We start from the raw sequence: 25,449 nt of genomic DNA on the forward strand, positions 1-25,449 counted from the left end.
TCCACCACTAAATCTAGGCTCTATTGAAGCATAGAGAACCATAATTTCTACCACTTGTCCAAGCTATGCTCCATTTGATCATAGAGGATCATTCAAGCATAAGGTCTACCACTTTTCCAAGCTATGATCCATTCAAGCATAGATAAACATATAGCGACCACCACTTGTCAAATCTATGATTTATTCAGGCATAGAGATTCATGAGTTTTATCACTCGTCTAAGATCTACTCTATTCAATCATAGAGAGACACAACGTCCACTGATCTAAGCTCTATCAAAACATATAGAGCCATAAGTTTCACCATGTGTCCAAGCTATGCTCCATTCAATCATAGAGGACCATAAGGTTTACCACTTGTACAAACTATGCTCTATTGAAGCATATACAGCCACAAGGTCCACCACTTATCCAAGCTAAGTGACAGTTGACCATAGAGATCCACAAGGTCCACCACTTGTTCAATCTATGGTCTATTGAAGCATAGAGATCCATAAGGTCCACCAATTGTCCAAGCTATGCTCCATTCAAGCATAGGGTACCATAAGATCCACCACTTACCAGAACTATGCTCTATTGAAGCATAGAGATACATAAGGTTCTCCACTTCTCCAAGCTATGTCCCATTCGAGTGTAGAGAGTCACTAGTTCCACCACTTGTCCAAGATAGGCTCCATTGAAGCATAAAAATAGAGATAAACACAATGCATGGCCACAAAGCTTCTATCTTATCTTCAATATATCATCCCTAGTGTCAATGATTCATTGCTCTCAAGCTTCATTATATGCCCAACCACAAGTATCATGGGTTATTTAGCCTCAATATCCACCACTTATTCAACCTAAAGTATCATGGATTATTTGGTGTCAATCTCCATCACTTGTCTAACCTATAGTCTGCTATAATATGTTTATTGTGGTTTTAAGCTTCAACTTTTCTAACCTTCTTTCATTTTTAGGATGGACTTTGAATCTGGAATAAAAGTGCACATGGTACTTGACAATGAGATTGTTTGTGTTGGTTGTGTGTGTAGAACCAATGAAGATTCCACTTATTGTGGTATAAAGATAGAGCAAGGAAATGTATCCATACTAGTGGAGAAATCCATTCCAAACAATCTATCCTAAAAGCTTTTGTGCATCCTAGATCCACCAGTTGGCCATTCTTAACAAGTTTTGAAAGGCAAGATACTTCATATACCATGAATTCACGATTTGAAACACGTTTTTTAAGGAAATATTCAAATGAGGTTCACTACTTGGCCATTTTAAAACGCTACTAGAATGGGAGGTGAAATTCATACCCATAACTTGGCGCTTCTAAGTAGCCAAAAGACAAATGAGTGAAACTTAGAATTACAATTTGGCCGTTCTAAACAAGTCTTAGAAGGTGGTAGCATCTTAAACCAAACATTCCAAACAAGTTGTGTAAGGGTGATTGGTGCACTCAATAAACTAGTACTTTTCCATTCAAAGAACATTGTGTAAATATGGGTGCATCCTAGATCCGCCATTTGTCCAATCTAAAAAATTTCTTGAGGGGAGCAAGGAAAGTTTCAATCCACCATCAAGACACTTTAAGCAAGGTATGGATGGAAAAGTGCATCCTTTACTTAACATTTAGCTATTCTAAACAAGAGGTTTGGTACATCCAAAATTCACTATTGGGATATTCTTAACGATACAAAATGAAAAATACATTCAAAATGAACTATTGCAGAAATTGCTAATGCATAAGTTTATGCTCTGATAAAATATATACAATGAGATACAAATTCTTGTATGGATTATGTTTAACATGATACATGAACTTTGAAATAGAGCATTATTATGCTAGCTCAAAAAATCTTGTGAAATTCTATGAATATCACTTTAGGAATAGACTTTTGTATGAAATCAAGTATTCATTGTATAACATGGTAATGCCAGCACAGCTCACGGCGTTTATCATGATACATACTCTCAGTAATGAGTCGGTTTCAAATAAATTATCAATAACTTTCATATAAGGGAGTTAATCATGAGATTTGAGTGATGTCATGTAAATTCATATTCCGCAAGAAGCTCTTCACCACTTTCTATGTGGCGTAGGGTTTCAACACAAACATAGCCACATTTATCCAAGCTAATTTGTGTTGTGGTGGATTTATGCCAAGGTGGAAAATTGGGATCAAAAGTATAACATACATTTGGGCTCATACTTAGACCATGAGTACTATTTATATATCCTATCAAATTTTCATCTTCTACGTCACCAACAATATATGTCTCATCATCCACACAATTGACATTTGGATCCTCCAAAAGTGAGTACCTAAGTGCCCTTGGAGATATCTTGTACAACTTAAGTATCATGTAAATACTTATCACCGCCATAATGGAGAATAGTCATACCCTTTTGAAGATGTGTATGCACAAAAAACCCATAACCAGCTCCTTGTGTGTTTGAAGCTCGTACTTCAAAGATAATACCACTTATCTCAAATACTTTATCCTTTGGAATGGGAAAAGTTTGTATACCAAGAGGATCATCATGAAATACATTGTCTTTTAATATCTCTTATCATTTTTGAGTCTGCAATAAAAAATGTTTAATATATTTTGGTTTAAAAATGTCAAAGATTGTAGAGTATATGTTTTAGTTTAATTTTTTATGTCATGAAGTATCAATTCAACATAGTGAAGAATCAATTTTTTGTATGCCTATTTACATTGAAATGTTTTTTATTAGATATCTTACTTCAAATTATTGATGCAATAAGTAATGATTTATCTTTTCTACAATTTTATACTATTAAGGAAAGGTTCACTGCATGATACTTTTGAGCAAAACTAAAGTCAAAGATCTTAAATCAATGATTAATATACTTGACAGTATACATGATGAAACTATCAATACATATTTAAAAAAACATATCAAACTTATTTCAAAATAAAAAGCTTAATTACATGACAAGTGGGTATAGAAGCTTAGCTCATACTTGCTTCAAGGTTCAAAAAGTCCGTAATTGATATGGGTGTCTTGCTTGTTGATGCTCCTACCATATTTGATACTCCATGGTCATCAATGGGCTGATCTAATTGATCACTTTGAAGTTTTGCCCATTTTTTGACATCGTCATGCTGATTTGCAAAGCTCCATTAGGTGAAATTTGGACTCACAAAGGGGCCCTTTATGGAGTTTACCTCTCTCTACCAAAACGGGTGCATGGATAATTTTTTGCAAACAAACTCCAAAGTTGGCGAAGGTTTGACAGTTAGAATGTCCTCTTTAAGCTCTATCTACTGATATATAGCACTCCATGATATTTCTCATATTTTAGAAGATTCTTTTTTTGATTCACCTATGATGTGACAACTCTGTCGAAATCTAAGTGAATCAAAAAAATAATCTTCTAAAATATGAGGAATCTCATGGCATGCTATATATCAGTATGCTAAGATAGAGCTTGAAGAGGACATTCTAATTGTCAAACCTCCGCCAACTTTGGAGTTTGTTTGCAAAAATTTATCCATGCACCCATTTTGGTAGAGAGAGGTAAAGTCAAACTCTTCAAAGGGCCCTTTGTGAGTCCAAATTTCACCTAATGAAAAGTTTTGTTTTAAGCTTTCTTTGGTCGTCAATATTGTCCACAATACATAACACTTCCTTTTTCTGCTTGAGTCCCAACTCTGTTATGTATCCATCACTGAACATGTCAATAAGCTTGAAATCTTGTTTGCAATACTTTTGAATGCATTGCTTGATTGTCAAATCCTTTTTGAGTTGTAGAAACTCGACATCTAACAATTGACTCACACTTCCAAAATCTAGATCAAGGTGTCGTGCATCTAGTATTATGGATTGTGTCCCTGGATTTGAAGAACTAATAAGTCTGTAAAAGGCAACTCCCATGTTGAAGAACACAAGTGTGGTGAAGAATTCTATAGCACCAGTAAATTCCAAATTCTTCATATTGTGCAATGCCCCAACAAATTGTATTTTGACCATGTTTGTCATACTTTGCAAAGCAGATTGTAACTGCACATAGTCTTTATTATTCAAAAAAGAAAGGATCACACATTGTGGTTCTATTGACCTACCTGCAATAGCCATAATTACATCTATGAGATCTTTGAATCTTTTAGTTGACCATTGTAGATTGCTCTCCAAATCACGTGTGTTGTCCAAGATACACAATCCTATAGGGATAGGATTGTTTAAATGGCGCTCTAAGTAAGATCTTCCCTCCATTTGAAGACTGACAATATATATAGACCATAGAAGATCTATAATTGAATCTTCTTTGTCTTTCACAATGTTGATCATCCATTGGATATACTTTCTTGCCTCTTCAAGAAATTAATCTGCTTTGTACCACGTTGTAGTTGTGATGCCAGCCAAGTATCATAGAGTGTGAAGAATGGGAGTAGACAACATCATTAATGCTGTCTGTGGTAGAAATATCCTCCCAATTTGCACATGGATTCTTCTCATTGAGAAAATTGAATTTCTCAAGCAACTCATCTTGAATAATTCAATCTTGTTTCAGTTGCTCGATACAATCAGTCATGTCCATTACACTTGGTGTGTCCTTTGCAACCTTAGACAAAACAATCATTACAGTCTCTATTTCTGTTTGAATCTTTTCTACTTCATCTTCATCTAGATCACACAAATATCTAAAAATTGTGGCCGTTGGCTTCTTATTCTCTCTCTACTTGCTCTATGATCTTCAACCATCGATCATAAATAGGATCATAGTAAGTGACCATATGAGCTTGTTTGGTGATGAATGATGTACCAGCAAAAATGCTTGCAAAAATAAAACAAATTAAATATAAGAAATTCAATTGTTTTCTCATTATATAACCATGAGGGAGAAAGAAAAAGAGAACTTACATCCCAAGGTGTGTGTTGGGGGTCTCATCGTTGCAATAGCTCCAATGACCAACAAAATTATCAGTCCGGAGGGATGAGCTACCCGGATAGGGCATGGAAACACTCACAAGGTTAGTGAGCTAATCGTAGCAACACAAATGGTTAACTCTACGAGGTGAGCTTCTCGCCCTATGGAGGAGTGAAGCTGCAATGAAGGGCAATGTCCATATCCACTTCTCTTCACCTCTAATCAACCCAATCACACACACTACAATTGCAAGACGCACACAACACTAATCCTATCATGCAACACACTAATGGAAAGCACACACACATAGATCTATTGAGCACCACACTCCAATCAAAGCTACATGCACGCACAAGCAAAAGAGGGCAATCACACAAGATTAGAGAGGGATTAACCACTAAATAGTTAAGATCTAGTTAATCTAAGAATCATAGGCAATCATACTAAGTAAGAGAGAGGCATAGTGAGAGAGAATGAATCATTGATTAGTGTTAATCAAGTCTCATGAGCAAGGACAAGCTCAAGGCCTCCATAGCCACACACCTCAAGAGCTCTCACCAAAGAGTGCTCTCAACAAATGACTTGAGAACCCTAATTTCTTTTACACACTGCCTTATATACCTAGGTTAAAAATATGCAATGTCCGGGCGCCCAAGGCCTTTAGGACTCACCACTTACTGAATCTGCAACCTAGGCACAATAAGTGACCTATTCTTTACAACTTGGAACTCCCATTGAGCCCTAACACATTATTATATTACAATGGCTTGAAATAAATCGGGAATTTACAATACGTGACCATTTTGGGAAAACGTGAAAAATGTGTAACTCCAATCTTTACTTCTTTTTTGCATTTATCCTCGATGTGCATCCATACGTCTTCTGTCTTTAGCAGCTTCTATTAACTGACGTTGACTCAGTTAACATTCCCCCCTTCCTATATAGTGCCCGTCCTTGGGCACTGTTGAAAGGTGTCCGTGGAGGCTATGGAAGGTTTTTTGATTGGTTGTTGATGGGATGATTATCTTCATTTGTTGTTGGATTTGTTGATGAGGTTCACTTTGGCGCAGCATCTTCAGTGGTCCAAATATGTCTGATGTGAGAGATGATGTTGCATTTGTCCTTTGTAATCATAATGATGAGACTGATGTCTATTTATGAAAAGTATGTACAAGGGAAGTAGAATGATGAGTTTCTAAATTAGGGTCTAATACCTGGATGACCAAAGGAAAGAACCCCACTGGGAAAAAAGTGCCTTTGGGATACGCGCATTATTAGAGTACTTATTAGCATGGGAAATATTAATAAAGTACTCAAGGGATTATTTGATGATAGATATGGGATTTAAAAGGCAGCAAATATGAAAGGGTAGCATGATGGAACATTGGTTTGCCTGTTGTAGTCCACTCAAGGTGCATAGGTGGAAAGCAAAAAAGAGTGTCTAATGCATATGTCCAATGATGGGACATCCTATTTATGCATACACAGAAATGCATGGGAAAAAATATACTGCGTCGGAATGATTTTGAGGGGTTATTCAAAAAGATGGTGTATTTATAAAAGCATTTGACATGCCTTTGCAAGCTGGCACCCCTTTAAGAATGGTTTTTGATGACGACGGTATGTGCTCTCATCTTACTGTGCACTATGCGTGAGTGTTGGACTCTACGACACTCCACCAATTGTAAGTTAATAGACTTTGACTCTTATGCTCATCTCATCCACCATGAGCAACATGACTTTAAATATGCTCAACTCTTCCAGCTTCAGCGTAAGCCTATTAACTACGACTCTTAGCACAGAGTTTAATATTACTTGAAGCTTTGGGACTAATGCTTTGCTCATTTCATGGCTCAGCAGCCCGACTCTGACTATGCCAAAGAGTGTTTTTTGCACCCTGGCGACTTGACATTTTACATTTTTGTGCTTACTACAAACATTTCTTCAGGTAAAAGTAATCTTGAATCCTCAAAAAGAGGATTAGTGAAGGACCAAGTTGGCATTGAAGGTTTCTTTTGCCATACCTGTTTTATCATCTTCGAATCTACATTCGCATTGGTTGGGTTGTCCTTCTTTGACTATGAAGACTCCATTATCTGTTTGATTCTCCAAATAGGCATGTTGATAAGAGTCTTTGATGTTGTTGTAGGCCTTTGTTGGCTGTCGGCATTTGGCTTTTGACTAGGAGCATTGGAAGACTTAGGAATCCAAATCTCTTGATGACCTTTGTATCTCCTTTGTTGACTTTGGCTAGCTGTAGGTCTTGTTGAGTTCTTGAGATCTTCATGCGGGTTTGGTGTAGTTGCAATTGGCTTGTGGTTGACTGGTAGCCAAATTTTTGTATAGCTTGTGTAGAATCCTTGTCCCAGAGGAAGATTCTTTGAGATCCGTCTTTTTTTTGTATCCACTTGAGAGTTGTGGTTGACTTTAGCATCTTTCAATGTTGTTCTATTGTATACCTGCTTCTTAGGTATCCTAGGATATGGTCGAGGTTGATACCTTGTGGGCCTTCTTTCTTGGGAGAGTCTTGAAGTTACTTCATATGCTCTAACCTGCGGTTTTGGTACCCATATTTGTCTGTTACCTCTATAGTACTCCTGTTCCTTTAAGCTTCAATTTGATTCTATCCATCCCATGTGTTTGTCTTTCTGTGTTGATTTCATGTCTTTAATCCAAATCGGATCATTGACTTTAAGTAAACTGCTTGAAACAAACACTTGCTTGACTTTCCTTTGCTTTCTTGAGTACTTTGGCTGATATATCTTTTCTTTTCTGGGTGTCTCCTTAGAGGTTTCAGTTGTGTCAGCAATTGACTTGAAATTTTGAAAGCCTGACTTGCTTGAAGAAGCTGATCCATGAGGGTTCTTTGATGTAGAGGCATATATTGTCACATCTTCTTTGCTAATCGGTGGAAGGTCCACTTTAGCTTTACCTTTGTCTGCTGATTTGACTGGAACTATCTGATTGATCTTTAGGCTTCCTATTTCTTCTTGGTTGTCTGCAACCCCGTTATTCTTAACTTCTGGCTTTGATGGCATTCTCTGCTCAATAGCTATCGTGGTTGCTCTTTGCTCTGTTTAATCTGCACTTGATATTTCCTGATTTGCTTCAAGATCTTCTGAAGTTCTGATTGATGGAGATGAATCATCCTCAATAAGATCCACTTTGATATCAGTCTCCATTCTAACTGTGCTTGAGGACTTTGTGCTGTCGTCCGCGGGTGACCAGTCTTGATCTTCATTCTTTGTTGTCTCTGAAGATTGTATCCTGTTTGAATTATGTATCTCTAACATATTTTGGGCCATTGGAATTCCCATTATGATGTTGTATGGCATATCTTTTGCTATGATCACATGAAATTGAGTTATTATGATCTGTGAACTTACTTCAATGGTGGTGAAGATGATTCCCCATCATTCTGCTTTTTGTTTCCTGATATGCTCACAAATTCAGGAGCATATTCCAACTGTGGTTGTCCACATCTTTTCCAAATGCGAAAAGACATGAGGTTCTTGTCTAACTGAAAATCTATCTTTACTTCACTTGACGGCTTTTCTTTGTATTCACCAACAATATTGCACTTGATCGTCTTAGGATTTGTGTCTGATTTGACTTCTTTTTCTATGGAAACATCCTTTGGTTGGACTTTATCTACATTTTCTTTGCTTTGACAACCTGGTTTCATTGATGTTGACTCCATTGACTGTGATACTGCACTTTTTGTCTGCAACAACTGATGAGCATTGTCCTCCTGCATCTGAGTAACTTTTGATCTTAAAAGATCCACTGTACTTTCTGGTAGAATCTGTCTCTTCGGAGGAGATTTTGGTGGTGACCTTTGTGTAGCTTTTTGGACTTTAGCTCCCATTGACTTTGACTTTTCTATCACTTGTTATGGAAGCTTGAGGCTTTTCATCATTTTCAGATAGTCCTTGACTTCAGGTTTAGCATCCCTAGGGGCTTGTACAAGGTCATGATCTTGCTGATATTTGTTACCATGTGCATCTTGATATGCATATGTGAGCTTGATCACATGTAACGATTTGAACACTATGGGCTTTGTCGGCTTTTGTCTCTGATTTGTGGAGATCAGCTGAAACTTCTCTCCTTGATGATATTCATAGAAGCATTTGTCTGCAGATTCTGATGGAATCTGAGTCAATTGGAAACTTCCAACAATCATATGATCTTTCAATGGTTTCTGCTTTGAAGGGGTCTGTTGGTTAGAAGCTCTAGGGCTTCTAACTGGTGTAGCATTCCTTGGTATAAGAGCTGATCTTGATGGATTTACAACTCCCCCCTTCCTAGGGTGATCACTATAGCTTGCTTCATTGTAAGAGTTCAAAGTTGTTTGGCTCTGGTTTGGTCTCACCTTTTGGGATTGTGAAGGTACACTTTGGGTAGCATTGTTGATGTTTGGCATTTGTAAACCTTCTACATAGTTTCCTATGTATCTTCTTGAAACATGACAAGTTATTCCCCAAGTTAAGCTGTAGATAGAATTATCTTTGCCTTGATATTGTCTATCCCATGGGTCTCCTATCATATGAGCTTCTGTGGTTTCAGGACCCAATGCATCATAGATGCTAAACTCTCATTTATATCTATGACTGTTTTGGTCAAAGTATATGTTCTTTTGGTTACAACATCGAAGTTTGATTTTCGATGGAGGAGGGTTTGGCTTTGAACAAATTTCTGGGTTCACCTGGGTAATATCCTTCAGCTCTAGGGAGGATGGGCTATAATAGATTCTTTCCTTTGAAATGAACCATCCTTTCTGATCTATCACTGGACGCACTTCTATGAGCTGGTATGTGGGTCGTTCAAACAATGGTTGATCCTTTTTGTACAGTTTCCCTTTTTGGTCTACATAGTGTGCATATGAATGATGTGTGCCATACAAAGCTAACATCATTCCATTTGATGTGTCTCTTAGACTCGTGAATGATTGCACACTTGTGGTAGTGGATGCAAATCATTTACAAACCTAACATTCTTTTCAACCTTTGGTGATATCTCGACTTCTTGACTAAATTCATGCAAGAATTTGTTGTTTAAAGAATCAATTTTAAGCTTTTCAGGTGCTTGTGCATCCTTATGCTGATTTTGAATTTGCAGAGTTTTTACTGGTACTTTTAATTGTAATGCAGAATCATCTGATTACATTAAAAATGACGAGTTAAATGCACTTACATCGAGATTCTCATTTTCAATTTTCTCTGTACCTTGCTTTGTAGTTGATGTATCCCTGTTGTCTGGATTTCTTGGATAATCTTCAGGAAAATGTCCACCTTTTCGTCCACAATCTGAGCAATACGCCATGACTGGTGGTACTTTATCTGGCTCTATCATGTCAAGATCTTGCTGAGAAGCTTCTGCTTCTATGCTTGCCAAGTTGTCGGTTTCTTCTTTTAGAACACTAAGCATCAAGCTATAGATTGCTCCATCTTGACCTTTGCATTGTCTTTGGCTCGGTTCTCCAATTAGATTTGCTTCTATTGGTTGATCTGTTGGATCTTGCAATTCTGGCTCTCTATTATAGATCTGACCACTGTAATCCATGTACAATGACACCCTGATTGCATGTGCACTAACTGTATGTTTTGTTGGCTTGTGCAGGTCTCTGGATAAACACTTGGGTTGACTTTTTGAACTTCTATCTGCAACTCATCTTTGAGCTTGCAATACCTGGCTCCACTGAAGTCTGTGAACATCTGGGAGTTCTCTGAGTCTGGCTTTACTCTGATCAATAGGATCTTATCTCCTGTGCTGCTTTTACTACTCATAAGATACCTATGACCTTCTGTATCTGTGTACAAAAATTTATCTCCATTGTATCCATATAGCTACAAAATTTGCTCTGTTGCAATTGTGCATGTGCTGCCACTGCTACTGGCTTGTTCTGCAATACTTGAACTCTCAACTCGATTTGAGTCCATGTCAGCTCAATCCACAAGAACTGTCAATTGGCAGATTTTGGTATTGATTAGCAGAATTTCTCCTGCCCGGCTTGATAAAACTGCTCTAGTCTAAGCGCTTTTGCAGTTGACTGCTTTTCAGACTCGCAAGAGTTGATTAACTCTAGCTTGACAGTGTCAAAATTAATTGCAACCTTTTGAAGCGATGAAAAACTGGGGCCTTTAACAGATTAATCTGCAATCCATCGTAATTTTATCGATTTTCAGCTTGATTTTGATAAATTAATAAATTTGTCTGCCCCTCACGGCTTCGAGTTCATCGTTTTCAGCTTTTTCCAACTATTCGGATTAGCTTTGACACAGTTTTCTCGGTTTGCAGTGTTTGCTCGATTTGCGGCTATTTCTAACTTTTTCGGACACGTTCTGACTCTTTTTTATTTTTTATGAACTTTTGACAATTTTCTTTTTATTTTTTCTTATTATTTGTGAAATTTTGAATTTTCTACTTTTTTTTGAATTTTTATGATTTTTTTTTTGAAAAGTTTTGAATTTTAGGGAATTTCCTCGTAATTTTCTAAATTTTTAGTGATTTTTTTTAATTTTATGGAATTTTTGATGATTTTTATGAATTTTTTGTGATTTATTTTGAAATTTCGATCGGTTTATGATTCTTTAATGATTTCCCATGACTTTTTTTGAATTTTCTATGATTTTTGGGAAATTATCTGTGTATTTTTTTTTTTTAAGAGTTTTATGTGTTCTTTATGAATTTTTTACAGTGTTTGTGAGTTTTCTGTGAATTTTTTGATATTTTTACAAATTTTCTAAGATTTTTTTTTTTAATTTCTCTATGTGATTTTTTATTTTTTGTGAATTTTTTCTATATTTTTTTGTGAAGTTTTAGATATATTTTTTAATTTTTTAGTGATTTTTAAAACTTTTTTTAAAAAAAATTGTGAGTTTTTTTTTTGTTTCTCTTTTTATTTATTTTTAAAAAACTTTATGATATTTTTTTTGGTGAGTTTTTAATTGGAATTTTGATTTTTTTAATTCTTTTTTTAATATTTTAATTGGGAGTTTTTTATTTTTGTGATTTTTTATTTTTATTTTTAAAAAATATTTTATTAAAAGCCTTACTATCTGCACCTTACCTGGCTGCTGACGCTGAGATTGACTACCGTTTGGCGTGGCTTGGCAGCGCACAGCACGTGCAGTCAGCGAAAATAGGGGGCGCGCAGCTCACAGAACGAAGAGAGAGAGTAGAGAGAAAAAGGGATAGAGTTAGAGAGAGAGAGAGAGAGAGAGAGAGAGAGAGAGAGAGAGAGAGTGAGAGAGTTAAGAGGGAGAGAGAGAAAAAGAGAGAGAAAGTTAGAGATAGAGTAGGGGAGGGCTCACACGGGGCAATAAGGGCAAACTCGAAGCTCTTCCGGTTTTTAGGTCAAAATTCGAAGCTTTTGCCGATATGTACACCAAAACTTGTATAAATTTGCCCGGTTTTCGTCAAGGCAAGCTCAAAATCTAACCGGGATTTTTGGATTTCCACCGGTTAAAATACATTGGACCCAATTTTTCTTTAACATTGCACGCTGCAGCGAGAGAGAGGGGAAGTGTGACGGGAAGAGCAGGAAAAAGAGAGTAGGGGAAGAGTGTCTGTGTAGAGAGGGGTTCACGCAGGGGAGAGAAAGAAGAAGAAGAGAGTTTTAACGCCGTAGAAAATTATCCCCAAGGACCGTAAAGATCTATCCGACTAGGAGATTTTTTATGCGCCGCAAGGCACGGCGGGAGCCGAACCCAACTTTCCCTTTTTTATTTTTGTTTCCAAAAATGCCAAAAATAGGCCTAAAATTAGCTGAAAACTCCAAAAATCGTCAGAAAATCCCAAAATTTGTCAGAAAAGTGCAAAAAAATCTCAAAAAATTCTAGGAATCTTAGAAAATCATTGTGATTCACTATCGAGCATTTTCAACACGCAAAAGCACACCGAAAATAGCAGCCGCTCAAACCTCGACCAAGCAGGGCACGAATGCGAACAAAATGATGCCGTAAAAATGCACACACAAAATGGCTTGTAAAGATCGCAAAATCATATTTTTATGGAATTATCCAAAAATTAATGCAGAAAATAGCAAAAATTGCCAAAACATTTGCAAACATTATCCGAAAAATAACCAAAAAATTTCTAAAAATTCTCCACACATTGGGAAATGGTGTAGCCAAATATAATTGCACAAATTACATCAATTTAACTGCCAATAATTTTATCAACAAAATCAGGACTAGGCAATTAAACCGGCAAAATTACCGACAGAAATAGGTCAAAAATTGATGCAATTAGAGTGTGTAAATCCCTGTTTTGAGCACAAAAACACAACATTTCATCATTACACACATCATTTATGCAATCAAAATATGAATCAATCATAGTAGTTTTTACCAATCTTTAGGTACGCACACAAAAGGGTTAAATTTGTCGGATTTGCAATGTGACTTCACAAATCAATAGTTAGGCATGAGCACAACACCAATCAATCATCACAATTCAAAAATCATAACGCACACATTAATTTCTAGGTGCACAAACATGGGCAAAATAGTGCACACACACCTAAAATTAGCATACACACACTCAATTAGAATGCACACACACTTGATTTTAGTGCACACACACTTAAAACTAACCATCAAAGCATGCAATTAACTCAATTAGGCACCCAATTAGCAACCTACAATCATCAATTAGTAATTGAAACTTATCAAATTCATGCGCCGCCAATTCTTTAAAATTTCGGCATTACGACGGCGTGAAAATGAAAAATCGCAAAATTTTCAATCCACAACATCAACATTGCATTGCATCAACATAGCGTAGCATTACATTGCATCACATTACATTGCATCATGGTGGGATATCTACACAATTCTACACATATCTAGGTTCTAGGGAGGTTGAGAATACCACCTTAATTACCTTTCCGTTGAAGATCAATTGAATGGTCGAATGCTCCAATCCTTCATAGCACATTAGTAAATTAGCAAAAACTAGTCAAATTAGCAAGGGGTTAGTGAGAACTTAGAGTGTGTAAACACACAATTGGCAAGATATGGTCACACATTAGGGAATTATGAGCACAATGCCTCATGCACACACATTCAAAATCCACAAAAACATAAACACACAAGTGAAATTAGTGAGGGAACGCATTCGTTTATGCCACAATTACACTAGCGTAAGCCATCGTCCCCGGCAACGGCGCCAAATGTTGTGGGTCCCATCATTGCAATAGCTCCAATGACCAACAAAATTATCAATCTGGAGGGATGAGCTACCCGGTTAGGGCATGGAAACACTCACACGGTTAGTGAGCTAATCATAGCAGCACAAATGGTTAACTCTACGAGGTGAGATTCTCGGCCTATGGAGGAGCGAAGCCGCAATGAAGGGAAATCTCCATATCCACTTCTCTTCACCTCTTATCAACCCAATCACACACACTACGATTGCAAGACGTACACAACACTAATCCTATCATGAAATACACTAATGGCAAGCACACACACATAGGTCTATTGGGCACCACACTCCAATCAAACATACATGCACATACAAGCAAAAGAGGGAAATCACACAAGATTAGAGAGGGATTAACCACTAATTAGTTAAGATCTAGTTAATCTAAGCATCATAGGCAATCATAAGAAGTAAGAGAGAAGCATAGTGAGAGAGAATGAATCCTTGATTAGTGTTAATCAAGTCTCATTAGCAAGGACAAGCTCAAGGACTCCATAGCCACACACCTCAAGAGCTCTCACCAAAGAGTGCTCTCAATAAATGACTTGAGAAACCTAATTTCTTTTACACACTGCCTTATATACCTAGGTTAAAAATATGCAATGTCCGGGCGCCTAAGGCCTTTAGGGCTCACCACTTACTGAATTTGCAATGTAGGCACAATAAGTGACCTATTCTTTACAACTCGGAACTCCCATTGAGCCCGTAACACATTAAAATATTACAATGGCTTGAAATAAATCGGAAATTTACAATACATGACCATTTTGGGAAAACATGAAAAATGTGTAACTCCAATCTTTACTGATTCTTTGCATTCTTCCTCAATGTGCATCCATACGTCTTCGGTCTTTAGCAGCTTTTGTTAACTGACGTTGACTCAGTTAACAATGTGCGAGATTCTGCACCTTCCTCCAATGTTTGGATGTGATGGGCGTTTTTGAAATATCCACTGACTACGAAGATGCTTGAGAATGTCACTGTAAGGTTTCTTAACATATAGCACCTTGGCCTCCTCATTTGCTATGGCTGATATGGCTGTTGCAACTTGTGGGAATGGATCTACAACAATCCTGGCCTTTCTTTTCTCATAAACTTGTATTAGATCTTGGGAGCCACCATCCTTTTTCATTTCTTGAAATCTTAACATTTCGGCTCCATAAATTGAGTTTTGTCCATCAATGATCCAAAACTTGTTTTCAACAAGTCTTTCTTCTTCTACCTCAGTACGTGTCATTAGAACTCCAGACTTTTGGCCACAATTCTTTACATGAATTAGATAAGCACATGATGAAGGACGATTTGCACTTACTCCAAAGAAGAGCATACAATTTTGTACTTGATCAGGCTTTAGTTGACGACAATTATAATGATCAGGAGCAAGAAAACAATTAGTAATAGGAATCTCGTACTCCTTATACTTGAAAGGGAAGTATGTCAAATACTTTTCCATGCCTCCTGTAGTACTCTTCTTTGCTTTTTGGACCTCGTTCTCTACATTAGGGCCAAAAACGACTCAAAAAGGGTTGTTTGTTAATCTAAGGATTAAGGAATAGTCCAATAGTTATTTGAAACATATACAAAAGTATGGCACTCTTGTCTCCTCTATTGTGGGTTTGGTGGTCCTATTTTGACGGAGGACCGCTAAATGTCTTGATCATAAGGCTGAAACTGCTATATTTGGGTGCTTTCGGCGAGAGAGCTCATTAAATTTGCGGCCCAAGTAATGAAGTCTCATCTTTTATTCTATTTTATATTTCACAAAAGTGTCGTCAAAAGATACGAAATCTATGTCAGAAAGCTCTCAAAACAAGGGCATTAATGACAAATCACCTACTTTTTTCAAACGTATACCTTTTTTGCTCTCTCTCTATTTTGTGAGAGGTTTAAGTCTTTCCGTCTATATTTTCTTTCTTCTTCTCTAATCTCTGAGTTTCCATGGCGTCTTTTGCACGTCGCCCTTCACATAACATAACTTCTTGTGACTTTCATAACGTTAGAGAGGATGGTCTTTGGAAGCCCATACCTTTTCGTGTGAATGACTGGGTAACAATGCTTCCTTCATGCAAAGATGTACACAGAGTGAAGAGAACTAAACGTGAAAAAGTAAAAAACCATTAGAAAGGTCGTGTTCTTGCTTTCAAAGTGACCGACAATGGCTGGCTAGCTAAGATTCAACATGTGTACATGGCCAAGGATATGGTGTTAGACTGGGAAGAACATCCCACACTACATTCTTACTGTAAGTACAAAAGAAACTTCTATTTGATACAGTGAATTTTTTATTATCCCATTGTTTTTCTCATTTTTTGATTCCATTCCAGATATATTTCCTTCAATAGCTGTGGAATGGAAGCCTGTGGAGAGTCTAAGTGGGATGTTCAAAGCAATGCATAAAGGGATTGCAGATGCTATGTATGCTGATAAGCCACCTTCCTTTTACAAAACAATGGATTTGTTTGTCTATTTTGCAGAATACAAAGTTCCATCACGAGAAGGTGCATATGGAGAACTACATCAGTTACCCGTTCCCACCATAAGTTCACTTGATTGGGAAGCTCCTGATGCATGTACTATATCAAGCTTCAAATCCAAGATCAAAGAAGACATCCTTAAAGCTATGTCTCCGGGCAGGATATCAAGAAGGATTAAAGTTCAATGGTTCTTGCCTATACATGTCTTTGTGGCATGTTTCAAAACAATGGACTTGCAGAGGACAAAGACGATGTGGCTTAAAAGAAGACTTTCTATGATTGAACTGGATAATGTACTTGGAGACGTATGGAGCACCAAAGAAACTTTCCAGATTGGTGATAATATTATTTGTAGAGTAAGCCCAAATTCTATGTCTATCTTATATCAACTATGTCGTCAATCGTTAGTTTTGGGCTACGATTATAGGAGATGGAGAAGCAAATTAGGTAGCCGGGTTCCTCTCTACTCTAAGGAAAATTTTCCAGAGTTTGAACTAAAGGTCACAATCCATCCACACACCGAGTATAGAAGCCTGATAGTAACAACAAATTGGAGATTAAATGATGTTAGAGAATCTCTTGAGTTTCTTGATGGAACATCTCCCGAGTATAGATTCAAAGTGGATGAAATTGTGGTGAGCACAAGGATGGAGAATTCAACCTCTTGCATCACATGCGTTCCCCAAAAAAGAGTTGTATTTGAGCCACTTGTAAGGAATTGAAAAAACAAGTTCAATATTGTAATCATTTTGCAAATATATTTATCTTTTCTCTACCTTATTGTGAACATTATTTATGTTGTTTTAAACTTACATGACATCATGATACACATTTAAGAATCGATATTTGGTATTAAGTATTTGAAGTACAAAATTATGAATCACCAAAGGGTATATATATGTTCATATGGATAAAATGAACAAAAGTGTACATAGCTTTTGTGGAGTAATCAATCATGAAACTCCACTTTTCTTTTTGCCTGAGAGGATTCTGCATCCTCAGAGACCCTTTTTCTTTTGTGTTCAGAAGGGGGTGAAAGTTCAGGAGTGGGTGGTGGTGGTGGTGACTTGGGCTCCTCAGGGCTTGGCATGGGTGACTTGGTAGGGGTTGGTGCTTTGGGCTCCTCAGGGCTTGGCACGGGTGACTTGGCAAGGGTTGGTGCTTTGGGCTCCTGAGGAGTGGCTAGCTTGGGTGACTTGGCAACCTTCTTTGGCTGGCTTGGGTGACTTGGAAACCTTCTTGGCAACATGAATGGTAGCTTGAAAGGTGAGCTAGGTGCCTCCCCCTTACTATTCTTAAGTGTACGACGCTTTTGAACCTTGAATTTCAATGGTAAGTGGAATGGATGGCCCTTTGTATCTTCTTTTTTTTTTTGCACGGCTCTTCTTCTTGGTGGGACTCTTCCCCTTGGCAGGGATCTTCTTCTTGGTGGGACTCTTCCCCTTGGCAGGACTCTTCTTGGCATGGCTCTTCTATGTAGGACTCTTCTTGTGATCCTTTTTCTTTGTATGGATCTTCTTTGCAAGAATTTTCTTCTTCTTATCCATTTTCTTTGCATCCAAACCCTTGGTGGCTCTACCTTTCTTTGGTGGCAAAGGAGATTCTGGATCATTTGGATTTATTGATCTTTCCAAAACCATAGAAACAGCCTTCTCTCTCACCCATGTGACCCAAGACTCTGGATAGTCATGCAACTGAAAAATAGAAAAAGGAATTAAAGGACATGAGTACATACATACATAGTTAAGACATCAAAATAAATACATGAGCCACACACTTACAGTGAGTGTAGTCATCCGACACCTTGACTCAAGATATCTCCATGCATTGGCAAGCACCCTCCATCCACAAGATGTTGAGTCTGTCTGTAAAGGCACTTTTTGATTGTATTCTTCTATATTGTAATCCTTATTTGTGGTACTCAGGTGACCAACAATAAGTTTGGCAGTACTGCAAGAAGACATTAAATCAAAAAGCTACTAATAGAAAACAATGGGCCATCAAGCATAGATCATACTTCATACTTACAGTTTACTTCTCCCATGGATACTTGACAATGAATTCATAAATATAATATCTTTCTCCAAAAGATTGAAGATAATAAGACTCCAATGTCCTCTACAAAAAATAACAATTAGCTAGGAATACCACAAAATGTTGAAAATAACATGTAAGGAGTTAAGATTTACCCTTCAACATAGGGGTATATTATGTAATTTCAGGTTAGCATATTAAAATATTCAAAAAAACTTGAAAGGGTTCCTTGCTTGTTAAAAAGGCACTGTGTCACTAGAGGGTCAAGTATGGAAATTTGCATAGCTAGAGTCTCTAGAAGATCCCTCATAAGACACCTGAAAAAGAAAGCACACCCCCTAATGAGGCCCTTGTGCCTGCCTTGCACATGCACTAATAATTAGCAAAGGGGCAACACATACCTGAGACAGATAAAGAGCACAGTGTCACCAAGCTCAATGTTGGGATTTACAAGCATACTTGTGTATTGAGGGAATATGTCCAAGTACGCCTCATTATCTCCAAACAAGGAGACATCCACCACCATTTGGCCTGTAACTTTTTCATAAAGAAGAGAGTTGGATGATCTTAAAAATTTTGCTTTCTCTTTAAGGATAGCATCCTCTGATATCATGTCTTGCTCCCTCTCAACCTCCTTTCCTGCTTTGATATCCTGGGCCTTTCTTGTCTCATACTCATGTGTAACATCCTCAATGACAACCCCTGAATCTTTCTGCTGCCTGGAAGGAGGGATACTTAAAATTTGGAAGGCTCTAAGATCCTCACTAGGAATAAGCTCAAGAGCCTTATCAAACTTGTACCTCAGCCTTGACACAAGCACAAAATCTTTGCTCATAAGTGTGACCCTGTGAGCAAATGTAGCTGCAATGTAGCTATCATTCATAAAGTCTATGAGAAAATCCTCAGCAGCTTCTTGAAGGCACATCAAAGCTTGAGATTGCCACCTTACTGAGACAAAAGTTTTAATATTCATCATTCTTACAAGTCTATCTGATATCTCTTTGACAACTCTCATGAAAGGTAGCTTTGGAATCAGTAGACAAGTAGACTTTTGTGCTTTTCTTATTTCTCTTAAAGATTTGACTTGATAATTCAACCTTTTTCTAGCAATGGGCCTCTAACAAGGTTGTGGAGGTGGTGGTTTCTCTGGATCTTTCTGTAAATCATCTTTTTCTGGATCATTTTGACTTGACAATTCAACCTTTTTCTAGCAATGGGCCTCTAACAAGGTTGTGGAGGTGGTGGTTTCTCTGGATCTTTCTGTAAATCATCTTTTTCTGATCATTTGGGGCTTGGTAGACTTTCCTTGCAGTCTACTTCGTCCTTGCCATTTGGGTCACAAAACACCGCACGATGTGATAGCTGGGTCACCCACAATCTACAAGCTGTCCCTATCGTGTCGTTTGTGAAGCAAATGATTTTGGCTAAGAATCATGGAGGGACACCTACACGACGCGATAGCCAGGTCACCCACACTCTAGAACATGTCCGTATCACGTCGTATGTGAAGCTTTTGATCTTTCCGATAAATCAAGGAAGGGGACCTGCACGACGTGATAGCCGGGTCACCCACATCCTAGAACAGGGCAGGATCGCATCGTATGTGAATCTGTTAAGCCTTGACAATGAATCAATGGACACCTGCACAACGCGATAGCCGGGTCACCCACATGCTAGAACATGTCCAAGTCGCGTCGTATGTAAAGCTGTTGATCTTGGCAATGAATAGGGAAGGACAACCGCACGACGCGGTAGTGTGGCCACCCACTGTCTAGCACTTGCTCATATCGTGTCATACAGGATAGAAATAAGAAGAAATCCGAAAGTGCAACGGATTGGGTGAGGATGGGTAGCGCGGGTCGGTGGAAGAAAGAGATAAGAAAGTGCCGATGGCGAGGATGGGTCGATGGAAGGAAGTGCGGGTCATTTAGGAGGTACGACACGATGCGAAAGTGAGGTATGGGGGAAGGTAAAAAATGAGCACCTGAGAGAGCTTTATATACATCCGACCATCTACGATGACCGTTGGAAGCATGCCACGTGGCACGTCTGCATGGATGACATGTGTCCATAACAGTAATATTTTGCACCTTAGATAAATCTTGATCTCGATTTTTATTGGTGTTACACGTTTGCTTGTCCCACACGACGTGAGAAATTGCATTTATTTTACTTCCCTCCACTAGTGCTACGTGTTGCTTTGGTGTCTCAAGGTCCCTTCATCCCACAGGATGCAACGGTACCCGTTTGCAATCCCCGGGTGGGGCCTCTATTGCGTGGTTTGGGCTTCTACTTGGTTCCACTAGGCAGCTCCGGCACGACGCGATCGGAGCAGGTTGCACATCCTGGAACCCTCCCCTATCGCTTTGTTTGGGAGTGCTAGTGAGGTTCTTAGACACCTTCACCCAGTGCCCGGAGTGCTTTGCTCATCGTGTAACCCTCCCCCCTTATTGCTCTATATATCACTTTGGTGCGTACTTGTCTGCCTTTACCCTGTGTCTAGGTAGCTTCACTGGTTTGATTTTTCCTCTACCATGAACGAAGGTCGGGAGGAGATTTTGGAGGAGAGTCCAAGTGAGAAGCTATTGGTTGTTGTGATGGATGGTGGTGACATGGAAGTGTACACCAAAGCATATGAAATATTCAACCCTGTGTTTGATCTTGTAGCTTTGTTAGACCATTTGAAGGACTTCTTGTCAGAAGAATTCAAAGAGTTTGAAGAGGCAGTTGCAAGTATTTGGTTTTAGATGGCAAGACTTATTGCCATCTAACCGAATTTGCTACCAACTCAATTGAGAAAGGCAAAGTAACAAGGAGGTTTGGAAGATTTTCCAAGAATACTTCCTTTGTTTGTCCACCTACCATTTCTTGTCAATTACATTTAAAGCCTTGCAACCTTGTTCCAAAAGAAGTTGCCTTTCTTTTCTTTTTGTTCCTTAAAGTTGACATGCAAGGCAAAGCTGATGAAGTGAAAGATACAGATGAAGAGGTAACAAATAAAAATGTTTCCACAATTTTGCAGCTTGAGAAAAGTGAAATTCTAGAAGAGGAGGAAGTTGATGTTGCAGCTGAGGAGCAGAAGCGTGCAAATTTTGATGTGGCTCAATTGAGCTAGTACTGTCATTGATGAGCCAACAGATGAGGTAGAGGTGTCTGAAGCTTCCCTTACTATTCCAAACCTTTCCTACTTCTATATCAATGGAAAAGAGTATATCCCTCTCCATCATATCCAGTGTCTGCTTAATATGAGGGAGGACTACTGTATTGCAACCATTTCTGAAGCTTCTGAGGTGGCCAAAGATTTTATTGACACAGAAGAAGAGTCAAAAGAGGAGTTTTTGGCACTTGATCTTCAGACATCCAATAAAGATTTTCTGCCGGCTCCTGATGCACTTGCTCTATGTATGAGAAGAGTGGAAGAGGAGAAACCTTCCCTCAAAGATGAGGATTTTGAGAAGAGACTTGTTGAGCTTGGCATCCAATCTTTTGGCAGAGACTTTAAGCTGAAAAAATTTGGAAAGGAAGTTGACATAAGAGAGATGACCGGATCATGCAATCTCCTTCAAGAAAAAGTCATCGCCGAAGATGAGTTGCAAAAGGTGATCTCCCTTCTAAAATCTTTCTTTTTTTTCAAGTTTGTTTTAATTACTCATTTTGTCTTGTTTTGCAGATTGAACTCCTTGACAAAGAAAATTTTCTTGGGAGAGCTAAAGGCTCGAGAGGGAAAGCAATAGAGGGCTCTTCAAGAAGGGATGCCTCCTCTCTAATGCACTACAAGCCTACATTGGATAGTGCCACCTTCTGTGCTTTTCACATGCAGTATTCTGAAGATCCTGAGTTGCCAATGTTTGCCCTGAAGATATTGTCACGGTTTTTAGGATACACTCCCCTTCAAATCAATGCAAACAAGATCATGCTACTTGAGAGATCAGCAACACTTAGAATATTTGGATATGCTGCAGGATTCAATGCCTCAAGAGCAGGATACTTTCTTTGCTACTCTAGCTATGCAGCAGCAGCTGAGGAGACAAATGTCAACCTTCTTGGGGGCTATAAAAGAAGAAAGGTTTTGAGATATAGGGGTGACATGCCTAGAGATATGAAAAAAATCAAAAACTGATGTAAATTTGACAATTTTTTGCACCAAAATATCTTTTTTGAATTTGGATCTCTTTAGAAAGATTCGGTACAAAGTTTCAAAGTGAAGCATTAATCTCCATCTGTGGTTGAGCAGCATGGTTGTTTGATCTCATACGTTGTAATTGCCTCCTATAGAACCAATTGAATAATTCCTTTAGTGCATTGCTCCTTCTTTGTCCCCCTCCCTTTCTCGTACATTTGAAAAAAGAAGTCCTCGCTTGATAGTGAGATTTTTCCATTCCCTGAGTATTCCATGTTGCAAGGGGTCCTTGTTTTACAGAATATGGTCCATGCAGGTACAGAATATGCTAAAAATAAAAAAAAAGTTAGTTGAACTCAATAGGATGCAATGTAAAATACTATCCAGCCTTTAGAAAGTAACTGAATACTCACCAAGTAATATGTGATATCTTTTGCTGCCCAAGCATCTGTAATAGTAGTTATTAAAATCTTTATTGTCTTTTTAAATTCATCTGCATAAGTAGCAGAGCTAACTTGTTGTCTCAAAACTTTCAAAAAATTGTTGAGCTTCTTCCACACTTCCATGCGTTTGTTGGCTACATCTGGTCTACTTTTGACATTGGTTGTTATAACACAAAGATCCTTCCAGCAGTTCCACATAGCATCAACTTTTTTGTTGTCATGGTTACTCAAAAATCTTATGGCTTTTGCTCCACCCATTGAAACATCTTGCAAAACATCACGGGTTCCTTTTGAAAGAGTGGGATCTTTTTTTAGATGCACTTGACCACCATGAAAACCCATTTGAGAGAGCAAATCCTCGCATTTTTCTATGCACTCGTCCGCAAGTTTAGTTGGCTTAATAGAATATGCATAGTCAAGATGGAGTCGAAGGAATTTGTCCAAGATTCTAATCTCTGCATGCATTGTGCATATATGTACATTTTTTAAATCTATTGTTAGAATTGGATCCCAAATCAAAGAAGACGATGGGTAGTCAATGACGTTCACACTATTTCTCGATGGTGGTTTTCCAACCTCGTGTTCTGCAAGCCATCCTTTTGTTCCAGTGCTTGACATGCAATATAGACACGGATACTTGGTATTGACACCTCCACATACACCAGACATGCACTTTAATGATTTTAGGTCGGCACTCAAGTGCCATTCTAAAAAAAAGTCACCCATGCCATCTACACAGAGTTTTTCACCTTCATTTTAGTGTTGTATAACAGAAGGGATATCGATCTGCAAAAACAGCCATTTCAATGTACCGTGATTTTCTACTGGTATTTGAGCTGCTCTGATCCACCAAAGCTCCATTTCTGATTGAGTTTTTTGGTATGGGGAATCAAGCTTACCCGAGTTTTTTGGTATGGGGAATCAAGCTTACCCTGGCTGTAGTCCAATGCTCTATTCATAAGGGATATGGATACTCTTTCCATTTTTTGACATTTTTGAATTTGAGCTTCATCCAATTTCAGAACAAATATAAGTTTTCCTTCACAATCTACTTCTTGCATATTATAGTATCTCACCATAGCAGATTGAACATTTTTTATACTCATCCAAATGTTATTAAAAAAATTATACTCAAGAGAAGATTTTTTTTTTCTGTTTTTCATGTGGCATCGTTCCTTCTATATGATAGTACTCTCCAAAATGTTCGGGTATTTCTTCGTTTAATAGAGTCCTAACTTTCCCAACATTGTGAGGCCTAGGCAACCCAAAAGCTTTAATCTTGTAATACTTTAAAACATGAAACCAGGTTTTAGAGATGGCCCTGTAACCCCTTCTACTCACCCCCACTGTGTCACAAACTTCTTGCATTTGAGAAGGCTGGACCAGTAAACCCATATCTTTCAGTAAATTTTGAAATAAGAATTTCTTCTGAGTTTGATTTTCAGGAAGTTTCAAAAGTTTAAGAATATTACTTTTGTTCATTACCTCATTCAAAAATCTCACCCTTTCTTGAACATTGGACATATCAAATCCTAAAAGACTAGTCACATGTTCTCTAGTAATCTTTAATCTTTTTTTTCTTTGTCCAAAACCTTCTGTTAAGTTTACTACATCTCTCATTCATTTTACTCATGCTCTTAATCCTATTGGAGTTTCTTTTAAAGTCCGAAGCTGGTGATTTTCTTGTTTTAGAGATTCTATTTGGTTTTCAAGTTCTAAAATTCTTGTTGCATTTGAAGACAAAACAGTTTTGAGATATTGAATGTAATGTGTATGATCAATGTGTAAATGAGATAACCTAGAACTATATCCTAGTAAGCCATCAACCCCATCACCAACAAATCTCATCAAATCATGAGGTCTCTGAAAAGATGGATACCTTCCAGTGCTAGGATCCGGTGGATACAAGCTCCCATTTGTCCATATATCAATGTGTTTCTTTCCCTCGTTACGAAGTTTTTGTTCTTCATTTGCAGTTGTAACTGGTCTTTGATAGACACTCCGCATAGTAGCATATTCCTGGCTTAGCTTAATGTTCAAGTGAAACTTGCGGTTATCACTAATGGAAGATGTATTAGTCATTGTAAGTAATGAAGGAGCAGAAAGTATAATGGAAATAACGTAGCAGTAGAACAAGGTGCATCAGAGAAGAAGAGATAAAGCTCACGAAAGGTGAGAGAAAAAAGAGAGATTCCAAAGTGGAAACAACTATTTGCCACCAAGTGAAGTAAATGAAAACAAATTTTGAGGTGAGCCACAAAGGAATGTGAAAAAAACGATATC

General features: G+C 38.0%; 1 protein-coding gene across 1 annotated transcript; it reads right to left on the bottom strand.

Moving 5' to 3' along the window:
- Nucleotides 1-2,969: 2,969 nt before the first annotated feature.
- Nucleotides 2,970-3,990, bottom strand: LOC147455603 (uncharacterized). Its single transcript, XM_086515286.1, has 2 exons — nt 3,584-3,990; nt 2,970-3,135 (listed from the first exon to the last, which is right to left on the bottom strand). Exons 1-2 carry the CDS (start codon nt 3,988-3,990, stop codon nt 2,970-2,972), a joined length of 573 nt encoding a protein of 190 aa, XP_086371412.1.
- Nucleotides 3,991-25,449: the final 21,459 nt, after the last annotated feature.

The sequence above is a fragment of the Adiantum capillus-veneris genome, chromosome 6 (genome assembly GCF_014529385.1).
Source record: "Adiantum capillus-veneris isolate H3 chromosome 6, ASM1452938v2, whole genome shotgun sequence".
NCBI lineage: Eukaryota > Viridiplantae > Streptophyta > Polypodiopsida > Polypodiales > Pteridaceae > Adiantum > Adiantum capillus-veneris.

Bases quoted from the DNA above. Each gene is read 5' to 3' on its own strand.
- LOC147455603 (XM_086515286.1), bottom strand. From the start codon at position 3,990: ATGGTCAAAATACAATTTGTTGGGGCATTGCACAATATGAAGAATTTG. The intron at 3,136-3,583 runs GTGAAATTTGGA...CACCTAATGGAG, and splicing joins AAAACAAAACTTTTCATTAG to CTTTGCAAATCAGCATGACG.